The sequence below is a fragment of the Carcharodon carcharias genome, chromosome 7 (genome assembly GCF_017639515.1).
Source record: "Carcharodon carcharias isolate sCarCar2 chromosome 7, sCarCar2.pri, whole genome shotgun sequence".
In the NCBI taxonomy this organism is placed as follows: Eukaryota; Metazoa; Chordata; class Chondrichthyes; order Lamniformes; family Lamnidae; genus Carcharodon; species Carcharodon carcharias.
Genome location: NC_054473.1, coordinates 83,302,968 through 83,325,913, shown reverse-complemented (window position 1 = coordinate 83,325,913; position 22,946 = coordinate 83,302,968). Strand labels below are relative to the sequence as shown.

The 22,946-nt window shown below is 42.5% G+C and overlaps 1 protein-coding gene across 1 annotated transcript in view; it reads left to right on the top strand.

Moving 5' to 3' along the window:
• Window positions 1-22,946, top strand: part of LOC121280368 (testis-expressed protein 264 homolog) — a 391,323-nt gene that overhangs the window by 306,645 nt on the left and 61,732 nt on the right. The window contains exon 3 of the mRNA XM_041192306.1: window positions 12,546-12,708. Within this exon, the coding sequence (XP_041048240.1) occupies window positions 12,546-12,708 (163 nt within the window). The remainder of the gene's footprint in view (window positions 1-12,545; window positions 12,709-22,946) is intronic.

Genomic DNA, 22,946 nt, shown 5'->3' with positions numbered 1-22,946 from the left:
TCTATTCTATTGTGTAAACAATCTACAAAAAGCCAAAAGCTAAAGTTCCAGTCATTGTTTCAATCTTCACGTGATATCTGTCAAATATCTGAAACAAAGCCAGAAACTGTTGGGAACTCCATGGTTAACCAATCAGCATTCTGTAAAGGGAGAAGGCAGGACTAAATAATGGTCTGTAACCCATTAACAGAAAGGATACCCACCCCTTTACAGATGCTGACTAATCTGCTATGTCTTTCCGGAGCATTCTGTTTTTTATTCAGTTAAGGTTTGCTGTTTGCTGGCTCCAAGCAATGCTAGATGGAGTGACAGCATGGGCTGAATTGTACTGGCATTGCGGAGGTGAATACCAACCTGTTTCCAAACATTATGACTGACAGGAATGTGATTTTCCATGTTCCCAGTTGGGGTAGGGAGATTTCATCTCCCAACTTCAGGTTCTTCAGTTTAGAAAATATATTCATTTTACACACTCCATTTCCCCCAAAACAATAATACGTTACTTAATCTGTCTCTAGTCATTTCAGTCAGCAATCAGTTATCATTTTATTGGATGTAATGTATGAAGAGAAACAATGCACTCATACATGAGGGGGAAAGGAATAAGGATATTGGGGCAGGGTGGGAAGAGGACATTATAACGGGATGGGGCTTGTGTGGAGTATAAACACAAGCATAAACCAGTTGGGCCAAATGCTGTAGATTCTGTGTACTTCATTCTACTCTTCAGGGTTTCAGGGTGTGTGAGCAATGGCTCTGTTGTTCTTCACCCAGATGGAGATTCAAGCCACATCGACCCACAGCTTCCCCCATTGTTCACGTCAAGATTGTAATGACTCTCACTGCTTTATCTGGGAAGATCCATTTTTATTTCCCTTTTGTTCTATCTGATTCAGCCAATTTCTCTAAGCTATACATCACTCTGCAAATTCAGCCTTTGACCATCTGTTTCACCGGAACAGCTACATATACCCAAATTACACAAGACCTTTCTTTGGCTTCTCACAGAGCAGAGCTTCATAAAGAGGTGAATATAGGAGCATAATGAGACAAGATTAAACTGGACAGTATTTAATTAAACTGTGGATTTGTTGCATTACATTCATGTATGTGGCTCCACAGTTGATAAATCAAAATTAACCTCAGTGTACCATCTGATCCTAGATCCTATTTGGTATAGGTTTCTCATGTTGTCCTGAACGCTTAACATGTTTGCAGGCACGGGCATCCAAGATACATTCAAAACATTCACTGTTTGCATATTGCTGTGGATGGCTGCTAGCGAGGACCTCTCAGCTGTCCTGCAGAGCTACCATAGCTGTGCACTGTACTGCGCCACATAAATTCAGATTATTTTTAGTTATACCATTAATTTCACCAATTGTCTGGAGCCAGAATGTAGGATTCTCCCAGTTAGGTTGGGGACAATCACATGCTGCGTGTAGCCAGAAGTGCAGGAGCCTCTATTTCTCTTTGGAGGTCTTTCTGACTGTGCTTGAAGGTGTTGGAAGACGAGGATGATTCTAAGAAAATAACTTTCAATTCTCCAGTGATCAGAATATTCTGTGCTTCAGATTTATAAAATTCAATTAATTATTAATAATTCCCAATGGCTTCTGATGTAATTAACCTTTTTTTATATTATTTAGCAATACAATATCATCTAGCAGTGATGAGGGATACTGCAGTCTAACCATCTGGAGAAAACTGCAGAACTCATTCAATTAAAGGGCAAGAAGCAAGCTGAGGAGGTTTGAATAATAAATAAGATGAAGAGCAATAATATTTTTCATCCATGAGAAAAAAAAATCTCCATTCTTCAGCAAAGCAAACCACGGGCAGCAGAAACAGACTGACAGGAAATAGTGATTCCTTATCAAGTTGCAAGTCAGATTAGACAAGCAGCAGAGCACCTTATCTTGATTGTGAAACTTCCTTTTCAGATTTGTGTGGCACATTCTGGCTCTAGGGAATTTTCATCATTCTACGAATTCTGAATAGTACCCTGGTCAAAGCCATTATAAATTAGATTTCAAAATGTACCCTCAGTGTGTCTGTCTTATACAGGCTGAGCAACTCTTATGAAATAAAATAAGTGACACTTTGACCATGGCACCAAGAGGGCAGGGGGATTTGCTGGTGACCACGAGGGGGGTGGAGTGAGGGGCGGTGGTGAGTGTGAGAGCGGTGGGGGTGGGATGAGGGGGCGGGGGCGAGTGTGAGAGCAGAGGGGGTGGGGTGAGGGGCAGGGGTGAGTGTGAGAGCAGAGGGGGTGGGATGAGAGGCAGTGGTGGGTGTGAGAGTGGAGGGGGTGGAGGTGAGGTGAAGGGCAGAGGTCAGTGTGAGAGCGGAGGGGATGGAGGTGGGGTGATGGGTGGAGGTGAGTGTGAGAACGGTGGAGGAGGGGGGTGAGGGGCGGTGATGACAGAGCGGTGGGAATGGGGTGAGGGGCGGGGGTGAGAGTAAGTGCGGTGGGGGTGGCGATGGGGGTGGGGTGAAGGGCAGTGGTGACTGAGGGAGTGGTGGGGGTGGGGTGAGGGGCGTTGGTGACTGAGGGAGCGGTAGGGGTGGGGGTGGGGTGAGGGGCGGTGGCGACTGAGCAGAGGGGGTGGGGTGGGGTGAGGGGTGGTGGTGACTATGAGCGCAGTGGGTGTGGGGTTTGGGTGAGGGGCAGTGGTGATTGAGGGAGTGGTGGGGGTGGGGTGAGGCGCTGTGGCAACTGAGAGCAGAGGGGGTGGGATGAGGGGTGGTGGTGACTGAGTGAGGGGTGGGGGTGGGGTTGGGGGGGCTGTGGTGGCTGAGAGCGGTGGGGTGGGGTGAGGGAGAGTTGGGGGTGGGGATGAGGGGCGGTAATGACTGTGGGAGCGATGGGGGGTGAGGTGCGGTGAGGGGCGGCAGTGACTGAGGGAGCGGTGGGGGTGCGGGTGGGGGGTGACGGGCTGTGGTGACTGTGCGAGCGGTGGGGATGGGGGTGGGGTGAGGGGCGGTGGTGACTGCGGGAGCGGTGAGGGTGGGGTTGAGAGGCGATGGTGACTGCGGGAGCGATGGGGGTGGGGTGAGGTGAGGGTGGGGGGTGGGATGAGGGGCGGCGGTGACTGTTTCATTCACAAGCCCTAATTGCAATAGAAAGGCCCTTACAAACACGAGCACAATACTGATAAATGTGCTTAATGTATATATTCACTTCATAACTATCTCCCAACATTCAGTAACCAAGGAAGTAAAACATTCAAAATCATTTAAAAAAAAGCACTCCAATGTTCTTCCTTCACCTTGCCAGCAAATGCACAAAAGATTAAAGTTCACATACATAGTCATGCATATATGAGTACTGAGATCACATCCCCAACCATGTTGTCTATTACTGATCTGTTTATTTATTGATCAAAAATTCAGCCAGCCACTTCCTGCTTACAGTTAGCCACATATGACTAGTAATTGATATATCGGCCAACACTGATATAAAGCATTTCATAACTGCAGGTCAGACTCAACCCCTGTTGGGATAAAGGGCTAAAAGTGTTATATTTATAGAAATATAAATCAATCCGTTAATAAAGGAAAAATATTTTTAACTTTAGTTTATAAAAATAATTTCAAGTTTGCATGTCCACATTATAGCCATCATCTAACCTTGTTTTTTTCATTTGTAATGCCCATTAAATGTTTGAGCCCATGGTTTTCAAAGGTTAATTCAGATTTAGGTTAAGGGGTACATGTGTATATGAACAGTCAGAAAATCCAGTATTAAAGTATAGATCGCTGTAAAAATCAATGTTCAAAATTTAGGATCTGAACTGATGGCCCTAGGGGACAGTACAAGAGAAGGGCTGAAGATTAGGAGTTAGGTAGGGGCACATGAGAGGTAATATTGGTTACAAATTCCCCCCCGGGATGAGGACCTAGTAGCTGGAATCCAGTCAAAGCAGATTGGACTTTGCCCAGAAGCTCCAGTGGGTTTCATGACACAGGTTCAGCCTCGGTGGGCACAGCTCCATATTGATGGATTTCCAATAGCAGTTCAACAATCATAAGGGTAACTTGAAATATTTCAGTAGCATGAAAGGGAACCCATAAGTCTAAACATATAACTAGTGAAAGGGTAGTCAAAGGAATAGTGGGGTTGATTAGGAATCAGAAAGGGAATGATCTTGTGAAGGCACAGGACTTGGCTGAGGTACTAAATAAGTTCCTTGTATCTGTCTTCGTTAAAGAAGATGATGCTGCCAATGTCATGGTAAAGGAGGGGGTAGTAGACAAATTGGATAGGGTAAAATAGATGAAAACAGATAAAAATTAGATTTTAAAAAGTTAAAAACAGGAGGTAGTTAAAAGGTTGGCAGTACTGAAAGTAAAAAAAGTCACCCAGTCCCAGTCCTATTGGAATGCATCCTAGTGTTCCCATTAAGCTGCGCTCAATCATGCAGCAACCTGGAAGCTACAGAGCAGGTCACTCAGAATTTGCAGCATTTAAGATACTCCGTGTTGGAGCTGCACATTGATATGAACAGGCCACACACAACAAAAAAGCTTTAGAAGCGACATTGATCCTAGGTTACAAAGAGAAGTAAGGGTGGAAGTTGTGGAGGCTCTGACCACAGCCTTCCAATCCTCCTTGGAGATGGAGTTGGTGCCGGAAGACTGGAGGATTGCAAAATGTTATACCCATATTCTAAAAAGGAGAGAGGGATAAATCTGGCAACTGCGGGCCAGGAATGTCCATGGTTGGAAACTCTTAGAAACATTAATTTGGGACAAAATTAATTGACACTTGGAAAAATATGCTTTAGTAAGTGAAAGCCAGGGAAATGTGTTCCGCTAACTTGATTGAGCTCTTTGATGAATTAACAAATAAAGTTGAGGGTTGTACAGTTGATATTGTGTATGTGGACTTCCAAAAGTTGTTTGATAAAGTACCACATAGTAGACTTGTTATTAAAATTGAAGCCCTTAAGCTTAACGGACAGTGGCTGTGTGGTTATGAGGTTAGCTAAGAGAAAGAAAACAGCAGGAAAGTGGAGAATGGTTTTTTTGTCAGGCGAAAGTAAAGTATACAAAGATGTCCCCCAGTGTTGGGACCAATCTTTTTGATGTATATCTTGGGTACAAAGAGCAGAATCTCAAAATTTGATGACATGAAATTTGGAAATGTAGTAAACAGTGAGAAGGATAGCAAAACTCTCCAGGATGACATGTATGGACTTGGGTAATGGGCAGACATTTAACATAGAGGGGTGAAGTGATTTATTTTGGCAGGAAGAATGGAAGAGACAATATAAACTAAATGATATTACCCATTTGGTTCACTAATGTCCTTTAGGAAAGGAAATCTGCCATCCTTACCTGGTCTTGCCTACATGTGACTCCAGACCCACAGCAATGTGGTTGAACCTTAAATGCCCTCTGAACAAGGGCAATGAGGGATGGGAAATAAATGCTTGCCCAGCCAGTGATGCCCACATCCCATGAATGAATAAAAAATATATATAATTTTACAGGGCTGCAAGAACAAAGGGACCTGGGGGTTTATGGACACACATATTTGAAGGTTGCAGGACAAGTCAAGAAGACTGAAAATACATTTGGGATCCTTGGTTTTATAAATAGAGGCAAAGAGTGCAAGGAGGTTATCGTAATCCTTTATTAAAACACTAGTCAGGCTGCAACCGGAATCCAGTTTTGGGTACCTCACCTAAGGTTAATGCCTTAGAGAGGGTGTGGAACAGATTCATTACAATGGTGCAAGGGATAAAAGACTTCAGTAACATGGATAGACTGGAGAAGCTGAGGTTATACGCCTTAGAGCAGAGAAGGTTAAGGGAAGATTTGATTTGATAATAAGTATTATGTGGCACTTTATCAAACAACTTTCGAAAGTCCACATACACAACATCAACCGTACACCAACCTTCTTTGTTACTTCATCAAGGAACTCAGTCAAGTTAGTTGAACACTATTTCCCTGCCTTTCATTGGTGAACCCATATTTTTCCAAGTGCAATTAACTTTGTCCCAAGTTAATATCTATAGAAGAATCATGAATGGTTTTGATAAATAAGGACAAAATGACTCGCGGGCAGAAGATTCAGTAACCAGAGGACACTGATTTAGGGTAATTGGCTCAAGAACCGGAGGTGACATGTTAAATGATGAGTTGTTATGATCTGGAATGTACTGCCCGAAAGAGTGTTGGAAACAGATTCAGCAGTAACTTTCAAAGGGGAATTGGATAAATGCTTGATGGGGAAAATCTGCAGGGCTATGGGGAAAGAGCAGGGGAATGGAACTAATTGCATAATTCTTTGAAAGAGCTGCCACAGGCACAATGAGTAAAATGGCCTCCTTCTGTGCTGTAGGATTCTAACAAGATTTTCTTTGACTATTTTGAAGGATTTGTTTGGTCTGCCTTGTCTTTGTTATCAAAATACATATAAGCCAATCAACTGCAAGAGACTTGAAAACTTTTCTTATGCCAGTACAACATGGGAAGTATGACAGTCAGGTGAAAATAAGTGTTTTCAGAGATATAGCTTTTATATGATTGATATAATAATTGATAGCTGGACATTCATTTGTACCTTGTTTGGAGATGTCCTGTTTATAAAATGTTTCTTTCTGTACGAGTTATATCATCACATGCTGTCGAGGATTGCTGCAAATCGTTTGACTATCTATATTCGTTGCACTTCAAAATATGTGAAGAGCTTTGAAATGTTCATGAAATAATGAAGACAGTTTCTAAATGAAAGTTCTTTTCTTTGAAAAAATAACAGTGTTTGAAACATAATTATTCTAAATCCACGTAACACAACAGCAGACTGATTAGCATTGACACTAGCCTTCAGCTATACTGTGATATGCAAAAGGAGACAGTGCATCATTAAAAGTGTTGTTTTAAATTTGTCTAGTTGTGTACAGTATAAACAAAAAACATTGTGAAATTCATGGGATTAAATATTTCTGGTGCTGAATTTAACTGAGTTCTTGAGCCCATATCTTTCAACCTGCAATGATGGAATTGGCTTGGCACTTGGGAATCTTGCTTATGATGCAGCTTTTCATTGTTGTGCCAAAGCACTGTGTGGTAAGGGTTATAGGTACAGTATTTTCCACAGGGAGTGTTACAGAGAGAGGTGACAGAATGAATATTGTGCAGATAGTGAGGGAAGTGATGTGTTGAAGGGTTTACTATATTGTGAAGGAATAATGCTTTGACCATTGTGTAGAGTTAGGTTGAATGTTTGATAAACCTCAGATAACAATAAATATGATAGTATAGCATAAAACAGTAAGACACGGCAGAATAGTCTGTGCCCGCTGGCGTGCTCAGCAGCGTGAGCAGACAATATGGCAAGAAGGCCAAAACTTGGTTTCACAATGTCTTGAAATCAGTTTGCGATTGTCCACTCACCCTGTCAATAGCGGGCTGCGTTTCCTGCCGTCGGATGTCAGGAACATCGTAATACATCATATCATTATAAGACTAGCCTGCCAGACGCATGCCCCCACGCTGGATCATCCGCCCACGTCGGTGTGATTGCATGACAACGTGTTTCACACCTTGCATAAGTGACTTGCGCCTGGGGAGTTGCACTTCTCAGGGTTTCGAGGTTTGTTTGCCTATCTTGCTTCGGGCAGCACTGGCAGTCATCAGCGCCAGGCTTCACAGGCAGCACTACAGCACTTTTAGTGGGGCTCAAGGGCAAGTCTCTACTACCCAACCAGACGTAAGGCTGCAGGGCTTGGGCTTGCTTGCGGAAGGGGGAGAAGTGGCCTCAAGCAAGGGAAGAGGCTGCAAGGTGAGGGCTGTACTGGGGAGGAGAGTATCCCAGGGTGTGTGTGGGGGCACATGTTGATCTGTGCAAGTGGCCTCAAGAGGGTGAGGGCTGAAGAGACAGTCTCCAGAGCAGATAAGGCCAAATGGGCATGTGCGGGTTTGTGTGTGAGAATGGGTGGTGATGTCCCTTGAGCTGGCAGTAAGTGAGATGCCAGTGAATGTGTGATGGGCATAAGTGTGAGTTTAGAGTGATGAGATGGTTGCCGTACCCTGGCTGCACAGATGAGATCATTCATCCTCTATCTGCATAGGGTGGCCAACCTCTTCTGTGCAGCATTGGCACTGATCACCACTGCTATCACCTACCAAGCCAGAGTGGTAATGTTGCTGTCCCTCCTGCAGCCAGAGTGGGAGTAGAGGACATCACACCGAGCCTCCACAGTGTCCAAAAGGTGCTCAAGGGACGCATCACTAAACCTGGGGGCTGCAGTCTTCTTGCCTTTCGGGACCATGTTTTATTTGCAGCCGTCCTGGGCTGGAAGCAGTGAGAGGTGTGTGTGCGCCTGTATTTTAAATGTGGCGCCCCGTGTGATGAAGCGGCGAGGTGATGGCATGGCGGGTGAATTGGAGCTTGCTCACCATGGAAACGGCGTGTTTCCCAGGAATGCATAATTAATGTGGCGGGTTTGGGACAATACAACATGAGAAGCTCGCATTGATGTTTTACCCGCCCACTACAGCTCTAATGCAAATCTGGGACAATTCCACCTAGTGTAATAAATATACCTCAAACGAGATTAGATAATTACAGGGCTATAACAATAGTGATTGAATAATATTACAGTCATTGAGTGTAATGTGACAGTAAAATATAACTCTATGATATGAGTACAATGTAATATCCCAACAGTAGTAGTTTGTGTAACATTACTGGATGGAGTTGGAGCTACATGACTAATAACAGCCTGTATTTATGTAGCACCTTTGGCATAAAAATGTCTAAAGACAGAGTTATGAGGGAGGAGTGATCAAAAGCTTGATCAGAAAGATAGGTTTAAAGGGAGACCGGAAGGAGGAGAGACTGCAGGGTTTAAGTGAGGCCCAGATGGCTCAAAACATGGCCAGCAATGCTGGGGTGATGGAGGGTGTCCAAATGACCAGAGTTAGAGGAGCCCCATCATGCTTCAAAAGGAATGTTTCTGTGTTATATTATTCTTATGTGACACTAAGTAGAGAGAATAGTTGAAGTTAAAGCTTAGCTTCAATTAGCTGTGCAGAGACTTGGAGGACATTTTGAACCTGGACAATAGCGTAAAATAGATGATAGTGAATCGACAGCTCCTTTTACATCTTTCTTTATCTTTACTCCTGAACGCATTCTGGCTGTGGTTTACTAGGTTATTGTCGAAATTGTCCTCAAGTTTACTTCTAATAACAATTCCATTAGTTTACGTGGGATTGAAATAAGACTTGTTCAAAATTGTTCAGTACTGCGAGTGGCTTCATTTGACTTGGAGTGAATTGGATTTCACTCTTGATTTATTATGCAAGAGTAAAAGAAGACCTAAAAGTCTGAAAAGCAATTGAAACAAGGAGCAGTTTGTCTACTTATTTGATTATATCTAATCACTAACGGAAACTCATATGCAAATTGAATTAGCAAACATTTATGTACAGTAATTGCTGCCAAATTTCATTTGTCTGTTGAATTTTAACAAGGAAGTAGAAGTGGGTACGTGAATAAAGTGGGAACGCATTGCTGCATCTCCTGAAGGGCTACGCACTTCAGAAAGGTTCTGGGATTACGCAGAGCATGCTACAGTACTGGGTCAGAATCATCAATGAACTTCCCAACAGACGGTGGCACTGTTGACTATGCTGTGCCTTGGGAAATGCCCAGAATAGTAGCAGTTATCATCGGGGCTGTTTTTTATGATAGCTAAATTTTTAATTCTGGTTTTGTCACATGAGACTCTGGGTCTGTCTGTAAAATGGTACGGCAGTGATCTTTTACATCATTACTCAGTCACCATCAGAATAGTTTTTTGTAAACTATCAGCATGTGATCTGCCAGTTCACAGATTCACTAGGAATCACATTTTTCAGATGTCATTAAACACCTCCGTACAAACACACTCTTATAGAAAGCCATACGCACATATATACACACGCGCACACACACACACATACATACAGACACACACAGACACACACACACACACACACACACACAGAGACAAAAAGATGCACATACACACGAAAAGACACACACACAAACACACATTGACACACAAAAACGCAGACAAAAAGACACACACACACACACACACACACACACACACACACACAAAAAGGCACGCACACACACAAAAAGGCACACACGCAAATACACACACACACAGACACACACACACAAAAAGGCACACACACACACACAAAAAGGCACACACACACACAAAAAGGCACACACGCAAATACACACACACACAGACACACACACACAAAAAGGCACACACACACACAAAAAGGCACACACACACACAAAAAGGCACACACGCAAATACACACACACAGACACACACACAAAAGTGTACAGAGACACACACACACATTCACAGACAAAAAGACACACACACAAAGACACACACACACACACAGACACACACAAAAAGGCACACACAGACACACATAAAGACACACACATAAAGACACACAGACACACACAAAAAGACACACACACATAAAGACACACACACACACACACACAAAAAGACACGCACAAAAAGACACACACGCACAAAAAGACACACGCACACAAAAACACACAAAGACACACGCACACAAAAACACACACACAAAAACACACACACAAAAACACACACACAAAAACACACACACAAAAACACACACACAAAAACACACACACAAAAACACACACACACATGCAGACACACAGATGTACGCAGACACACAGACACATGCACACATACACACAAAAACACAAACGCACGCACAAAAAGACACACAGGTGCGCACATACAAGAAGACACACACAGACATATACACAAAAAAGACACACACAGGCAAAAAGACACACACATGCTTGCACAAGAAGACACACGCACGCACAAGAAGACACGCGCATGCACAAGAAGACACGCGCAAGCACAAGAAGACATGCGCACACACAAACACAGAAACACACATGCAAAAAGACACAGACAGACATACAAACACAAAAAAAGACACACAGACATACACACACACAAAAAGACAGACACACACATGTGCACAAGAAGACACACACACATAAAGAGACACACACACAAAAAGACACACATGCAAAAAACACATGCAAAAAGACACACACACACACATAAAAAGACACATACACACAAAAAGACATATATACACACACACACAGACATATACATACATGAAGACACACGCATGAACAAAATGACTGACGCGCAGATACAAAGATAGAAAAAAGGACTCATTTTTTAATAATTTTATTTATGGTACATCGATATGCCAGGAAAGACCAGCATTTATTGCCCATCTTTGAGAAGGTGGTGTAAAGTCAGCACCTTGAACCACTGAAGTCCATATGGTGCAAGTGGATCTGCAGTGCTGTTTGGTAAGGGAGTTCCAGAATTTTGACCTAACAAGGATGAAGGAACAGTGATATAGTTCTGAGTCCGGATGGTATGTGACTGGAGAGAAGCCTACAGGTAGTATGTTAGCATGCACCTGCTGCCCTTGTTCTCCTAGCTTTAGAGTTCACAGGATCAGTGCAGGAGGCCTGGGAGGAAAAGGAACCATGGATGTCTGAAACTCAGATATGTCCGTGATCTCGCAGGGGCCAGCTTAGCAGATCCTGGCGAGAGAGTTGGGCGGACATGTTGGACTGGGCAGCTGGGGAAGGTGGACATGAGGAGGCAAAACAGTGGGGGTGGTGGGGGGCCTCTGATTGGTACAGGCAGCCAGGGAAGGAGGCACCCTCCCCTTTCATTGAGCAGCAGTCTGCAGGGTTAAACCTGCCTGACTACACGTTGGACTCAGCCCTTTCCTGCAGCCTGTTAAATCACAGCAGCAGCAGGATGAGGCCTGTAATTATGCATCAGTTGACAGCTTAAGGGCAATTGGGCCATGGGTGGGCAGCCCAACATCTCCATCACTGCCTGTAAAATCATGGTGGGCGCGGGGGCGGGTGAGCCGCCAGTGGGCAAGCCGCCAGTGGCACAGCACCCTAATTTACAGGTCCACCTGTCTGTTTTCCTGCCTCTGGCAGGCCTGTAAATTTCAGTCTAGCGTCTTGCAGCAATCGTTTTCTTCAGTGTCCTGTTCAACAGTAGACCCAAAGCTTAGTGTGTGTTCCTGTCTGGAGTTTTTAGAAATACTCCATTGTAATGGTGTCTTTCAGAGCTCAGCCCAGCAAGTTCCTTTAGTAATAGAAAGAGTAAATGTTGGAAATACTGAGCAGGTCAGGCAGCATCTGTGGAGAGGGAAACAGAGATAACGTTCCAGGTTGATGACCTATCGTCCAAACTGGTTTCTTTAAGTCGGAAAGTTCCTTTAGTAGATGCATCATCATCTCACTGTGCTACCTCACGTAGTGTGATGTCAAGCACCTTAACCAAACTTTTGCTAATGTTTCATCTTCTAAGTGCAGTTAGTAATTAGTGTGCAGCTGCTCATTCAGACTCTTCTCCTGAAGTTAGTTTAGTGTGAGTCTATTTTTCTCAACTCTTTCTTTTCTTCTTTAGGAACGGAAGCTTTGTGCCCACCCATGCCTGGAGATCTATCGGGGAGACCTGATCTATTTCATGTGCCCTCTGGCACGGCAGGGTGACTTCTATGTACCTGAACTAAAGGAGGCTGACAAGAAGCAGAAAGAGGAAGAGGCAGATGATGCACATACAGACGCAGGTAAGTAACAGGCAGTACCTTAGGGCACATAAAACATCACAGGTAAATAATAGACAGTACCTTATTGCAGATACAGACTTCATAGGTATATAATAATAGTATCCTAGTGTACATATAACAGGTAAATGACAGACAGTATCTTTAATAGACCTAGACATATCACAGGTAAAAAACAGTACACAGAAAAATTAGGATCGTTTGCACCTTTTTTTGGAGTTATAGGTCTCCTCAGATTTCAAATGGCATTTGCAGTGAACCCACACACTTTTTGGCTAGTCACTGTGGACACCATATCGATGAGGGTGTTTGAGCATGTGCAGTGAACTGCAGCAGGAAGTACACAGAGTAGGAAGATCATAACACGCAATATGACTTGACACCAGTGGTGCCATTTTAGAGCTCAACACTCCAGCTAACAGCCTCTCCTAACCTAGCATAGTTGAAAAGCAGCAGGAAGGACCATCCCCAGAGCTATTTAAAGGGATCATCAACTTATTGTAGGTTAGTTGCTGATTGATTTCATTCTACAAGTTTTTTGTGCTTTCTATAGATTTTTAAAGTTGCAAAAATCTATAGAGAGTACTGAGGGAGTTTTTGCTGACTTCAAAACTTCTATAAAAAGCCAGTTGTTCCCAGGTGCACTAGTAGCCATTCCTGTTGGGATGCTACATGAACTGGAGAATGAATAGAGGTCATGCAGAACAGGATAGATTCCTGGAAAAATGAGGAATAGAAGAGGGAGAATGGGTCTCAGCAAGAAGCTATATCTACCCAGGGTGTCAGGCAACCTATCTAAGCCTCAGTGAGGAACAATGAGAACTGCAAGATTTGAGTTTGGGAGTCACAGGTTACCCACAAAGTGGGTTGAGTTCAGGAGTGATTTTAAAGTAGTTTATTAAGAAGCAATAGTTTAAAAAATTATACATAAGCTAATAGATATGAACAGCATTATGATCCGTGACTGCTGAGAATGGCTTACTGGTCCTGGGAGACAAACAGACATATGATGCAGAATGTTGATCTCTGTAGCTGGTGGTGGCAGTCTTCTGCTCTCTAGCCAAAGTGTTTGGATGCTCTTCCATGGTCTTTCTCAGTCTGAAGAAAGCCGAAGCCAGCATGGATCACTTCAAAAACTCCTTTCTGCACAAAGTGATTTTTTTTCCACTCGAGAGCCTGTTTTTGACCTTTTCACATCGGTCGGTTTACGTAGGGTCATGAGATCTGACCTTATGAGAAATGCCTGTGCTACAGACATGTCCCTGGCACAGATAACAGGCCAGTCTTGTCTTTTTCAGCCTGCCAGCTGTTCTGGAAGCTTTCTTCATTAGATTTCTCTAATATTCAATAAATTTCTTAGATTTTATGAGGTTATTGCACAGCAATTTCTTACAGTACAGCATCTGTGCTTCAGTAAGGACATCCTCACTGAAATCTGCCACCTGCTGCAGCCACAACTGCAGCCTCAGATTAGGGTGAGGACTGCATTGCCAGTGGCTGTGAAGGTGACCTCTGTCACGAGCTTTTATGCATCTGCCTCCTCAGCTGGAACTGGAGATATGCGATATTTGCAACATCTTGCCATTTGCTATCCATAGTTGTAATGGAAGTTACTGACCCTCTCTATCCCATTGAGAGCTGAATATATTTCTCTCTTGCAAGAGAGAAGCAGGAGTGAGCATACAGCTTTGATAGAATTGTAGTCTTCCCCATGCTACAGGATACCAATGACTGGGTGCATGCCACTTTAAGAGTACAAAAGTCACCTCTGCACTATACTGAAACTGAAAGGGATCCCACTTCCTCAGCATTCTGGTGGTGTTTGACCATAGGCAGAGAATCATCCAGCTCAATGCCTGGTATGCTGGTAGTTGTCATGATGTCTTCATTCTACCTCTATCCACTGTGCCAGCTGGATTTGAGCTATCATGACTAACCAAAGGGAGGCTACTGGATGGCAAAGGCTATCCACTAAATGGCTGATGGCTCCAGTGTGCAACTCATGCACATTATGCATGCAATGAATGTCTTGCTCCCACAAGAGATCTGATGGAGTAGGCCATTGGCTTGCTGAAATTGACTGCTCAGGAGGAATCCTGCAGTACTGAAAGCAAAGTTCATTGTGGTCTGCTGTATGTTTCACAAGCTAGCCAATATAAGGGACAACCCTTGCCACCAGTATGCCAATGCTTATGCTCCACACGGTCCTTCTCGAACCTCCAACTTACTTCATTTCACCCTATCAGAATTTCTTTTTATTCCTTTCTTCCTCATGTACTTATTTAGCTTCCTCTTAAATGCATCTAAGCTACTCCTTGTGGTAAGTGAACTCCAAATTCTCACCACTCTCCGAGGCCATCTGAGAGGGCAGGCAATTTAATATTTCGTCTGCAAAATGGCACCTCTGGCAGTACAGCACTCCCTCAGTACTGCACCAGAGTGTCAGCCTGAATCATGGGCCATACCTCTGAAGTGGAGCTTGAACCAACAACCTTCAGGTGAGAGCGTGGTACCTTGAGGGAAGGCTGCAGCTAATTAGGAAATTATCAAATAGCAATGAAAGTAGCATGAGGGAATTAACTTGGAAATTTTATGTTTTCATTTTGGGCTAGCTTTATTAAACAGCTTCCATTGAGCAGACAGCTTGATTACAGTATAATTAATCATTGGCACTGAATGAGGGGTAGAGAATGCTCTCAGTCTCTTCTTAATCATCTCTGTGTACTTAGGCACATATGGGAATGAAAGCAATAATGTTTCACCCTTTTGACTTTCTCCTTTTTCAATCTTTATTGAACTTAAATATAAAATTTAATAGAAACCTGCTGACCGGAAGTTGAACAAGATGCTAACCAGTAATTTCAGCCTCTCCTTCATCTGAAACCCTAGAATATTCTGATCTAGGAGAAAGACGGAGGCGCATTTACTTTCCTCAACCTGGGAACTATGTCTGGAGAATATTCCCTGATCATTCACCTTAACTTTAGTGGTATTTCAGCAGAAGCCCGGGACTTTTGCACTCTTTTTAGTGTTTCAGACCTATTCACAGCAGGGTATCGGGAAAATTCCCCCTGGAAGTGACTGGAGCCTATGTCTATGATTCTGTCACTGAGAGAAAATTTGACTTCTATCCAAAACAGTTGGGAAGTCTGCAGAGCTGCCTAGCTTAAAGCCAGTGTCAGGAATCCCCAGTCATTATTGGGTTGGAACCTCATGTCAATTCCACCAGTAATCGACAGGCATTAGCGGGTGCCCCTTTGCAGGTCACTGGCTGTGGGATGACAGAAAATTGGTCACTGAACCAGCCAGTAGGCCTGACCTGTTTTGGAAGGGGTTGGAGTTTGGGGGTGCACCAACCCTGGAGAAGGTGGAGCTTGGGCCTGCAACAGCCCACAGTGGTTTTGAGGAGCACTGCTGCTCCTCTTAATTTCAGGAACTTGTGCTGCTATGCCTGTGACGTGTGACATGTTTCTGTTTTGATTATTTTCCCTTCATTGCCATATTGAAGGTGTTGGGAGATAGTCATGAAGTTTCATGGAAATGATTATGTTGCAGTTCTTGCCTGTGCCCATCTATTTTAATGCGAATCTGATACCATGCATGGATCCAAGGATCGTTAGAAGCAATTCAGTCTGCCTGTGGCTGTTTACACGCATTTCTGCCCAAGTTATGGTAGCAGAGTGAAGTGTGGGTCCCAAGAGAAATCCAACATTATTATCTTGGCCTCTGTTGTTATGTGCCTCACTGTCTCAATTTCTGTCTCCATTTAGTCACTTTAAGCATGTTTCCTCAATTCTGACGATAGGGTTAATTTTAACTCCAATTGGGATTGCCCTGCCAATAAAGTCACCTGTCTCTTGTGGTTATGAGGGCTCCATGTGAGATGACTTTAGGAATGTTGCACACAGGAAGGAGGTGGCACTGACAGAGCTAGAGCCAGAATTTACACAGAGGTGGTGGGCTGCCCTGCAACCCCTCACACCCACCTTTTTATTTCATGAGCTATAACTTTGCTCATAAGTCTTTTGTACAGCACCGTATCAAATGCCTTTTGGAAGTCCATGTACACTGCATCAACAACATTGCCTTCATCAGCCCTCTCAGTTATCTCCTCAAAAAACTCCAAGTTAGTTAAACATGGTTTTCCCTTAAGAAATCCATGCAGGCTTTTCTTAATTAACCTGTATTTGTTCATGTGACTATTAATTATGTCCCAAATTATACTAGAATTAATTATGAGAAAAAATCCAGCTCTGGAGCTAATCCAGTTGAGAGCAAGTCCAGTGCAATATGAATTAATGAATGATGACAGTTCCCAAATTTTAATGAGCAGCTTATTTTTCAAAATTTCAGAGATTTCTCTGCACATTACAGAGTTAGTGTCTTATTGAAACCCTTGCTGGTGAGGTCCCAAAAGTAAATCTGAGCTGTGCGTAATATAAAATTAATAACTCTGTGTATTCTCTGCTTTGTTTTGGTACTGATGTTTATGATCTCATACTGACTTTTATTAATGTGTTTGAAGCCTGAAATAAAGCAGTAATCTAATGCTTTCTGAAGGGAGACTGGAGATGCCCATCTACAAACTAATTTACAATAAAGTAGTGTTCTATCACTCACTGTAGAAAATGTGCTCTATGAATAATACCTTTCTGCTCCATGGGGCAAGGACTTGTTATACTGCCTTTAGCTTTAGTCCTTTTTTGCCAATCTTCTCCTCCGCTCACCTTGCCACTTTTCCTGCAGGCATTGACTTCTTATTTCAGTGCAGTTCCATGGTCAGTGGTTGCCCTGCAATTTCTTGTCCATTCTAATGGGGGTGTCTCAGTGCCGCTGTGCTATCCTCTTGCTGTCTGCACATGCATATTTCTGGAAGTCACTGAATAGCAAAAAAGAGTGGGGTTCCTTAACAGTTTTTTCTCCCTCACTCGGAAGTGATGAAGGCAATTATAGTGCCTGGTTAACACACTGACTGAAATCAGGCAACTCAGAACAGACCAGGAACCCTCAGTAAGGAGAACCATTTACCAGCAAGCTTTAGAAGCTGCTGCAACCAACTGGCCTTGAGTTCTAAGCTTCATTGGTTGAAATGTTGCAATATTTCTCCTTCTCTCCCTTTAGACTTCCTTTCGCTAAATCCATGTGTGTCATGTATTCCTTTTACAATTTGCATTACGATGATATTATTGACCTACATCAAAACACATCTGCCATTCCCAAACTAGGATAGTTCCTGATGCTAAAAAACAATCAATGCACAATAGGTATCTGGAAAGTGGAATCATAAAGTTCCAGTTGCTCTTTAATTGGAGCTGCCATTTACTGAGAGCAGTACTAGTCCTATCAATGGGACATATTAGCCCTTGTTGTCTCAGGCACTTTCATCCCTGACAGGCTCCTGCCCTTTGTAGTGAGATTATTAAATAACCAATTTGAAGAGAGATTGCTCTGACTGCTGCAAGGCTCAAGATGCAATTAATTGATTTAAAGAATGCAGGCTAAGAAAATAACCCCAAATTTACATACTGCTTGTTAAGTTCAGAAGGATCTGCCAATCAGAGAAATATCTGAAAATAACACATAGCAAGTTTGAAATGTGAGATTAACTTCTCAATCAAGAAAACTGCACAGGAACAACTGATTAATAAACAACTTGTATTTATCTCACACCTTTTGCAACCTCAGGATGTCCTAAAGCACTTTCTAAAATTATTAACTGGATATGCTCGTCACTGGCAAGGCCAACTTTTATTGCCCATCCCTAATTGCCCTTGAGAAGGTGGTGATGAGTCGCTTTCTTGAAACGTTGCAGTCCATTTGATGTAAGTATACTCACAGTGCTGTTAGGGAGGAGGTTCCAGGATTTTGACCCAACAATGATGAAGCGTAAATGATGTGTAAAAAAAAATTTCCTCATGTTGCAGCTGCTTCTTTTGCCAACCAAAATGATTTTCTCTGGTTCTCGATACTTCAGCCAGTGGGAAGAGTTTCTCTCTATTTACTGTCTAGACGCCTCATGATTTTAAATACCTCTATCATTTTTCACTAGAACAACAACCCCAGATTCACCACTTTATCCACATAACTGAAATCACTCAGCCCCTGAATCATTCTCATAAATCTTTTCTGCACCGTCTTCAATGCCTTCATATCCTTACTAAAGTGCGGTGCCCAGAATTGAACGCAATACTCCAGTTGAGACCAAACCAGTGCTTTATAAAGGTTCACCATAACTTCTTTGCTTTTGTACACTAAAGGGCCAGATTTGCGTGGAGTCAGGAAGACTCAGTGGACCTTCAGAAATCGCGGGTGGGATGCAGATGCAGAAGTCCACAGTGCTGAGTTCAAACTGGCTACGTTTTGGCTGTTGAAAGGACCTTAACCAGCAGTATGGGAATCACGACTTTATGGAGTAAACTTAGATGCACTTGAGGGCAGATAAGATCTGTTTATCTGTTGTGCTGTTAAGTTATTTAAATCCCTAGCCCTTTAAAAATGAGATAAAAGGCTGCAAGTGTCAGTGAGAGCTAAAAATAAACTCTGCTGTGTTGCTTTGATTGATAAGCCAGGTGGTGTAGCCTCTGTTCCAGCAATTTCAATAGATGTTTGTTGACATTTCCCTAAAAGCTCTTTATGAATGCTTGGCTGATTTCCTGAGCTACAGTTATCTCAGCGGTGGGTGGAGGTTATGAGCTCACAGTTTGAATGATAGGTTAAGGAGACTGTGAAAGGATTAGCTGTCTTTGATGTGGGCTATGGAAAGAAGTTTGGTTTTATAACAGATTAAGCACGTTAGATTTTTAAAAAAAAGCTTTGAATGGGCTTTTATGAATGAGAGTTTTTTACTATCAAGTCTGTATAGTGAGAGCTATTTTAGATTTGTAGAACTTTATTTTGTTTTATCTCCACATGACTCATGAGGTCTGCCCAGGGTAGATACTGGGTGGGTTGACATGGGAGGCATAAAGGGCCATGGGTGGTGGGTGGGGAGCATGAGTTGACATTTTAGCATGGAGGGTATAAAGGACCATGGTGGGGGGTGTGGACGGGGGGACATGAGTTGGTACGGAGGGTGGAAAGGGCCATGAGGGTGGGTGGGGTCATGAGTTGGCATGGAGCATATGCGGGGGCCATGGAGGTTGGGTGGGATGTGAGATCTGGAGAGCCTTTGCTCTACTTCCAGTGTTGGCAGACCTGACCCTATTCTGCACCTGCCGCTGCTGGGAGCAATGATTGCAACATTCAGGGGTCTTTATCCAAGGCGGGTCCATCAAGTCAAAAGATTTCCAAATTCAAGCTACCCATCTCAGTAGTGAAAATCCGGACCTGTACCTCTATTCATAAAGCTCAGGATTCCATATACCTTATTAACCACTTTCTCAACTTGTCCTCCACCTTCAACAATTTGTGCACATCGAACCCCAGGTCCCCTTGCTCGTGCACCCACTTCAGAATTGTATCTTTTATTTTATATTGTCTTTCCTCATTTTTCCTTCCAAAATGTAGCACTGTATTAAATTTCACCTGCCTCATGCCTGCCCATTCCACTAGTCTGTCTATTTCCTCTTGAAGTCTATCACTATCCGCCTCACAGTTCACAATACTTCCAAGTTTTGTGTCAGTTGCAAATTTTTAAAACATGCCTTGCACACCCAACTCTAGGTCATGAAAAAATGTCAAGAAAAGGCCCTAGTGCTTACCTCTGGGAAATCAAACTTTATAATATAGGTTTTTATATGTATAGAATATTTTAATTTATCTTAATCCTTAATTATGCAATTATCTGACTCCAGCTTAACCCAATAAAATCAATTAAATGTTTTTGTTCGAACAAAGCATAGCCATAAGGCAAGATGGACTCTTGAGTAATAAAAGAGAAAGTTTATTTGAAAAAGCAAAAAGTATACTTAACAACACAAAATAGACTTTACAGTTTCAAATGAGTGATCAGGTCGCTGAAGAGTAAAGTTGTCCTCCTGTTCTTCCGTTGACAGCAGTTCTTTCAAATTCTGCCCCGGGATCCTCCTGCACGTGACTAGCTAGCAAAGATATCATTCGAAGCCTTTACTTTTATCCCCTAAATTATCAATACCTCATCTCAGACCATGTCTGTGTAATTTCATAATTGGTTAATTTAATTGTAGATTTGTTTTAATTGGAGTTTGACTACCTACGTACATCATCTCTTGAGAGGGCAGTGTTTCTTTTACAATGTCTTATGTTATCTGACTTCACATAATTGTCTATTGTCCATTTGGTCATGGCTTTTACTGAGCTTAGCACAAAATATCTGATTTGATACTCATCCAAAGTAGAAATATTAAAATTGTGTTTAAACCTAAGGTTTTAAAGCCAGCTTTAACATAACTACTTGATTAATTACTATTTCTTCAATTATAACTTAATTGAGATACAGTGGTCAATCACCTGTTTCTGACTGGTTCCTAATTATGTAATTGCCCTTAATTAATACATGAGTAATTATAAAGTGCAGAACACAAAATGGCTTCTTATCTTAGCACAAAATGGTGTTTTGACCTTGTTAGCTTATTACAATGAATATAACATGAAATTCATCTAAAAATCGTTGCGTTACACTAAAATCTAGTACCCAAACTTACTTACATACCTTCCTCCAGAGTGAAAAACATTCATCACGACTATCTCTTTCCTATCACTCAGCCAACTTTGTAGGACTTCCCTCCCATGTCACTTATAGGGCTACCTGCCATATTTTCGAACCCTGACTATTTAGCTTGCTTTTATTAATACAGTTGCCAGATGGCTCTTGTTATGAATGCCTGGCTGAGTTCTAAGGATTGAAATTCCCCTTAGAGCTCAGCAAGCAATGTTTATACAACTTGCAGAGGGGGATGAAAACTTTGTTACACTGACCTCTCTATTACCTTGTAATAGCCTGTTGTTTCATTGAGGAGTCTTTCACTGACTGTGTTTACTTAAACAAGTTTAACAGGACTGAAGTGGATAAAGCTTCTGACATTGATGTTGTGAAAGGCTATGATTGATTGACAGTTTTATGAGAGGGCTGGAGGGCCTATGTATAGCAATGAGAATATTGAATGACTGTTATTTTTTGGGTTGATGACTCGGGACTGGGGCTTCTCTGTAGTTCACTACTGGTCTGAGAGGCTGTTAACCCATCTACAGACAGAAGGGGCCGACTCCACAAAGATTATGGATGGGTTTGAGTTACGTACCCCCACCATGGAACCAGCAAGGGCAGGAGTGCTGGATGTGGAAGTATTGGCTACCCAGCTTATCCCTGCTTATCTTGTGCTGGCGAAAATTGCCAGAAACAATAATGGGGTGGGATTCCCAAAACAGGATCCCACACACCATTTTTAAATGCCTCCTGACTCTATGAAAATTTGGGCCATTGTTCTGGTACAGTTTTGCCTGCCAAACTTTGATTCCATTTTATCTGGACCAGATCTGTTCCCACTGAAATTGATCTTTCCTCTAATTAAGTATTTTTACTCTCTATTTCTCTATGCCCTTTTCCATAGCCAACCTAAACCTTATGATACTACGATCAATGTTCCCTAAAGGGAACACTGACACTTGATTCACTTCATCCATCTGATTCCCAAAACCAGATCAGCTCAATAAAATGTTGCTGTTAAAGACTTAGAGGGAAAGAATTAAGCAAACATGCTGTCACTGTATATATGAGCTGTAAGTGAAGAGCTTGTGAGGAGGTTTTGCCTTATGAATAACTATGTGAGCCCTACTCTACCTATGCACTCTATATTGCCTAGGGCAGTGACTGTCTACATTTTCATGGTACTTTTTCCAATTTTGAGACATGGCTTAAATCAGAAAAGTGTATCAGTGTTTCCTAACAGCAGATTGCCTTGTAATCTTCCACAAATTATGCTGTCTTGCCTCCAGTGAGTTCTATACTTTGTCCTTCACAAGATCGATACAGATGAAAAAGGCCATTAACTCACTCATCCAAAAAAACACGAGCTCTTAGGAAGCTGTTTATTGTTGATGCAGTCTCCCAAACAGGATGACTAAATCATTACAAGAAGTTCTAATTAACCTTGGTGCCTTTTTTGCACATTTTATATTTTCTGTCATATGTGTTTCTTTTGTTTAAACACTGAATTGTGATGATATTATCTGAGCATTGTAGAATTGGAGGAAGTTACTGAACCTGATTGAAGTCTTGGACTTTGTTGCAATGCCAGTGCCTTCCAGCCTACACTTGGCAATGT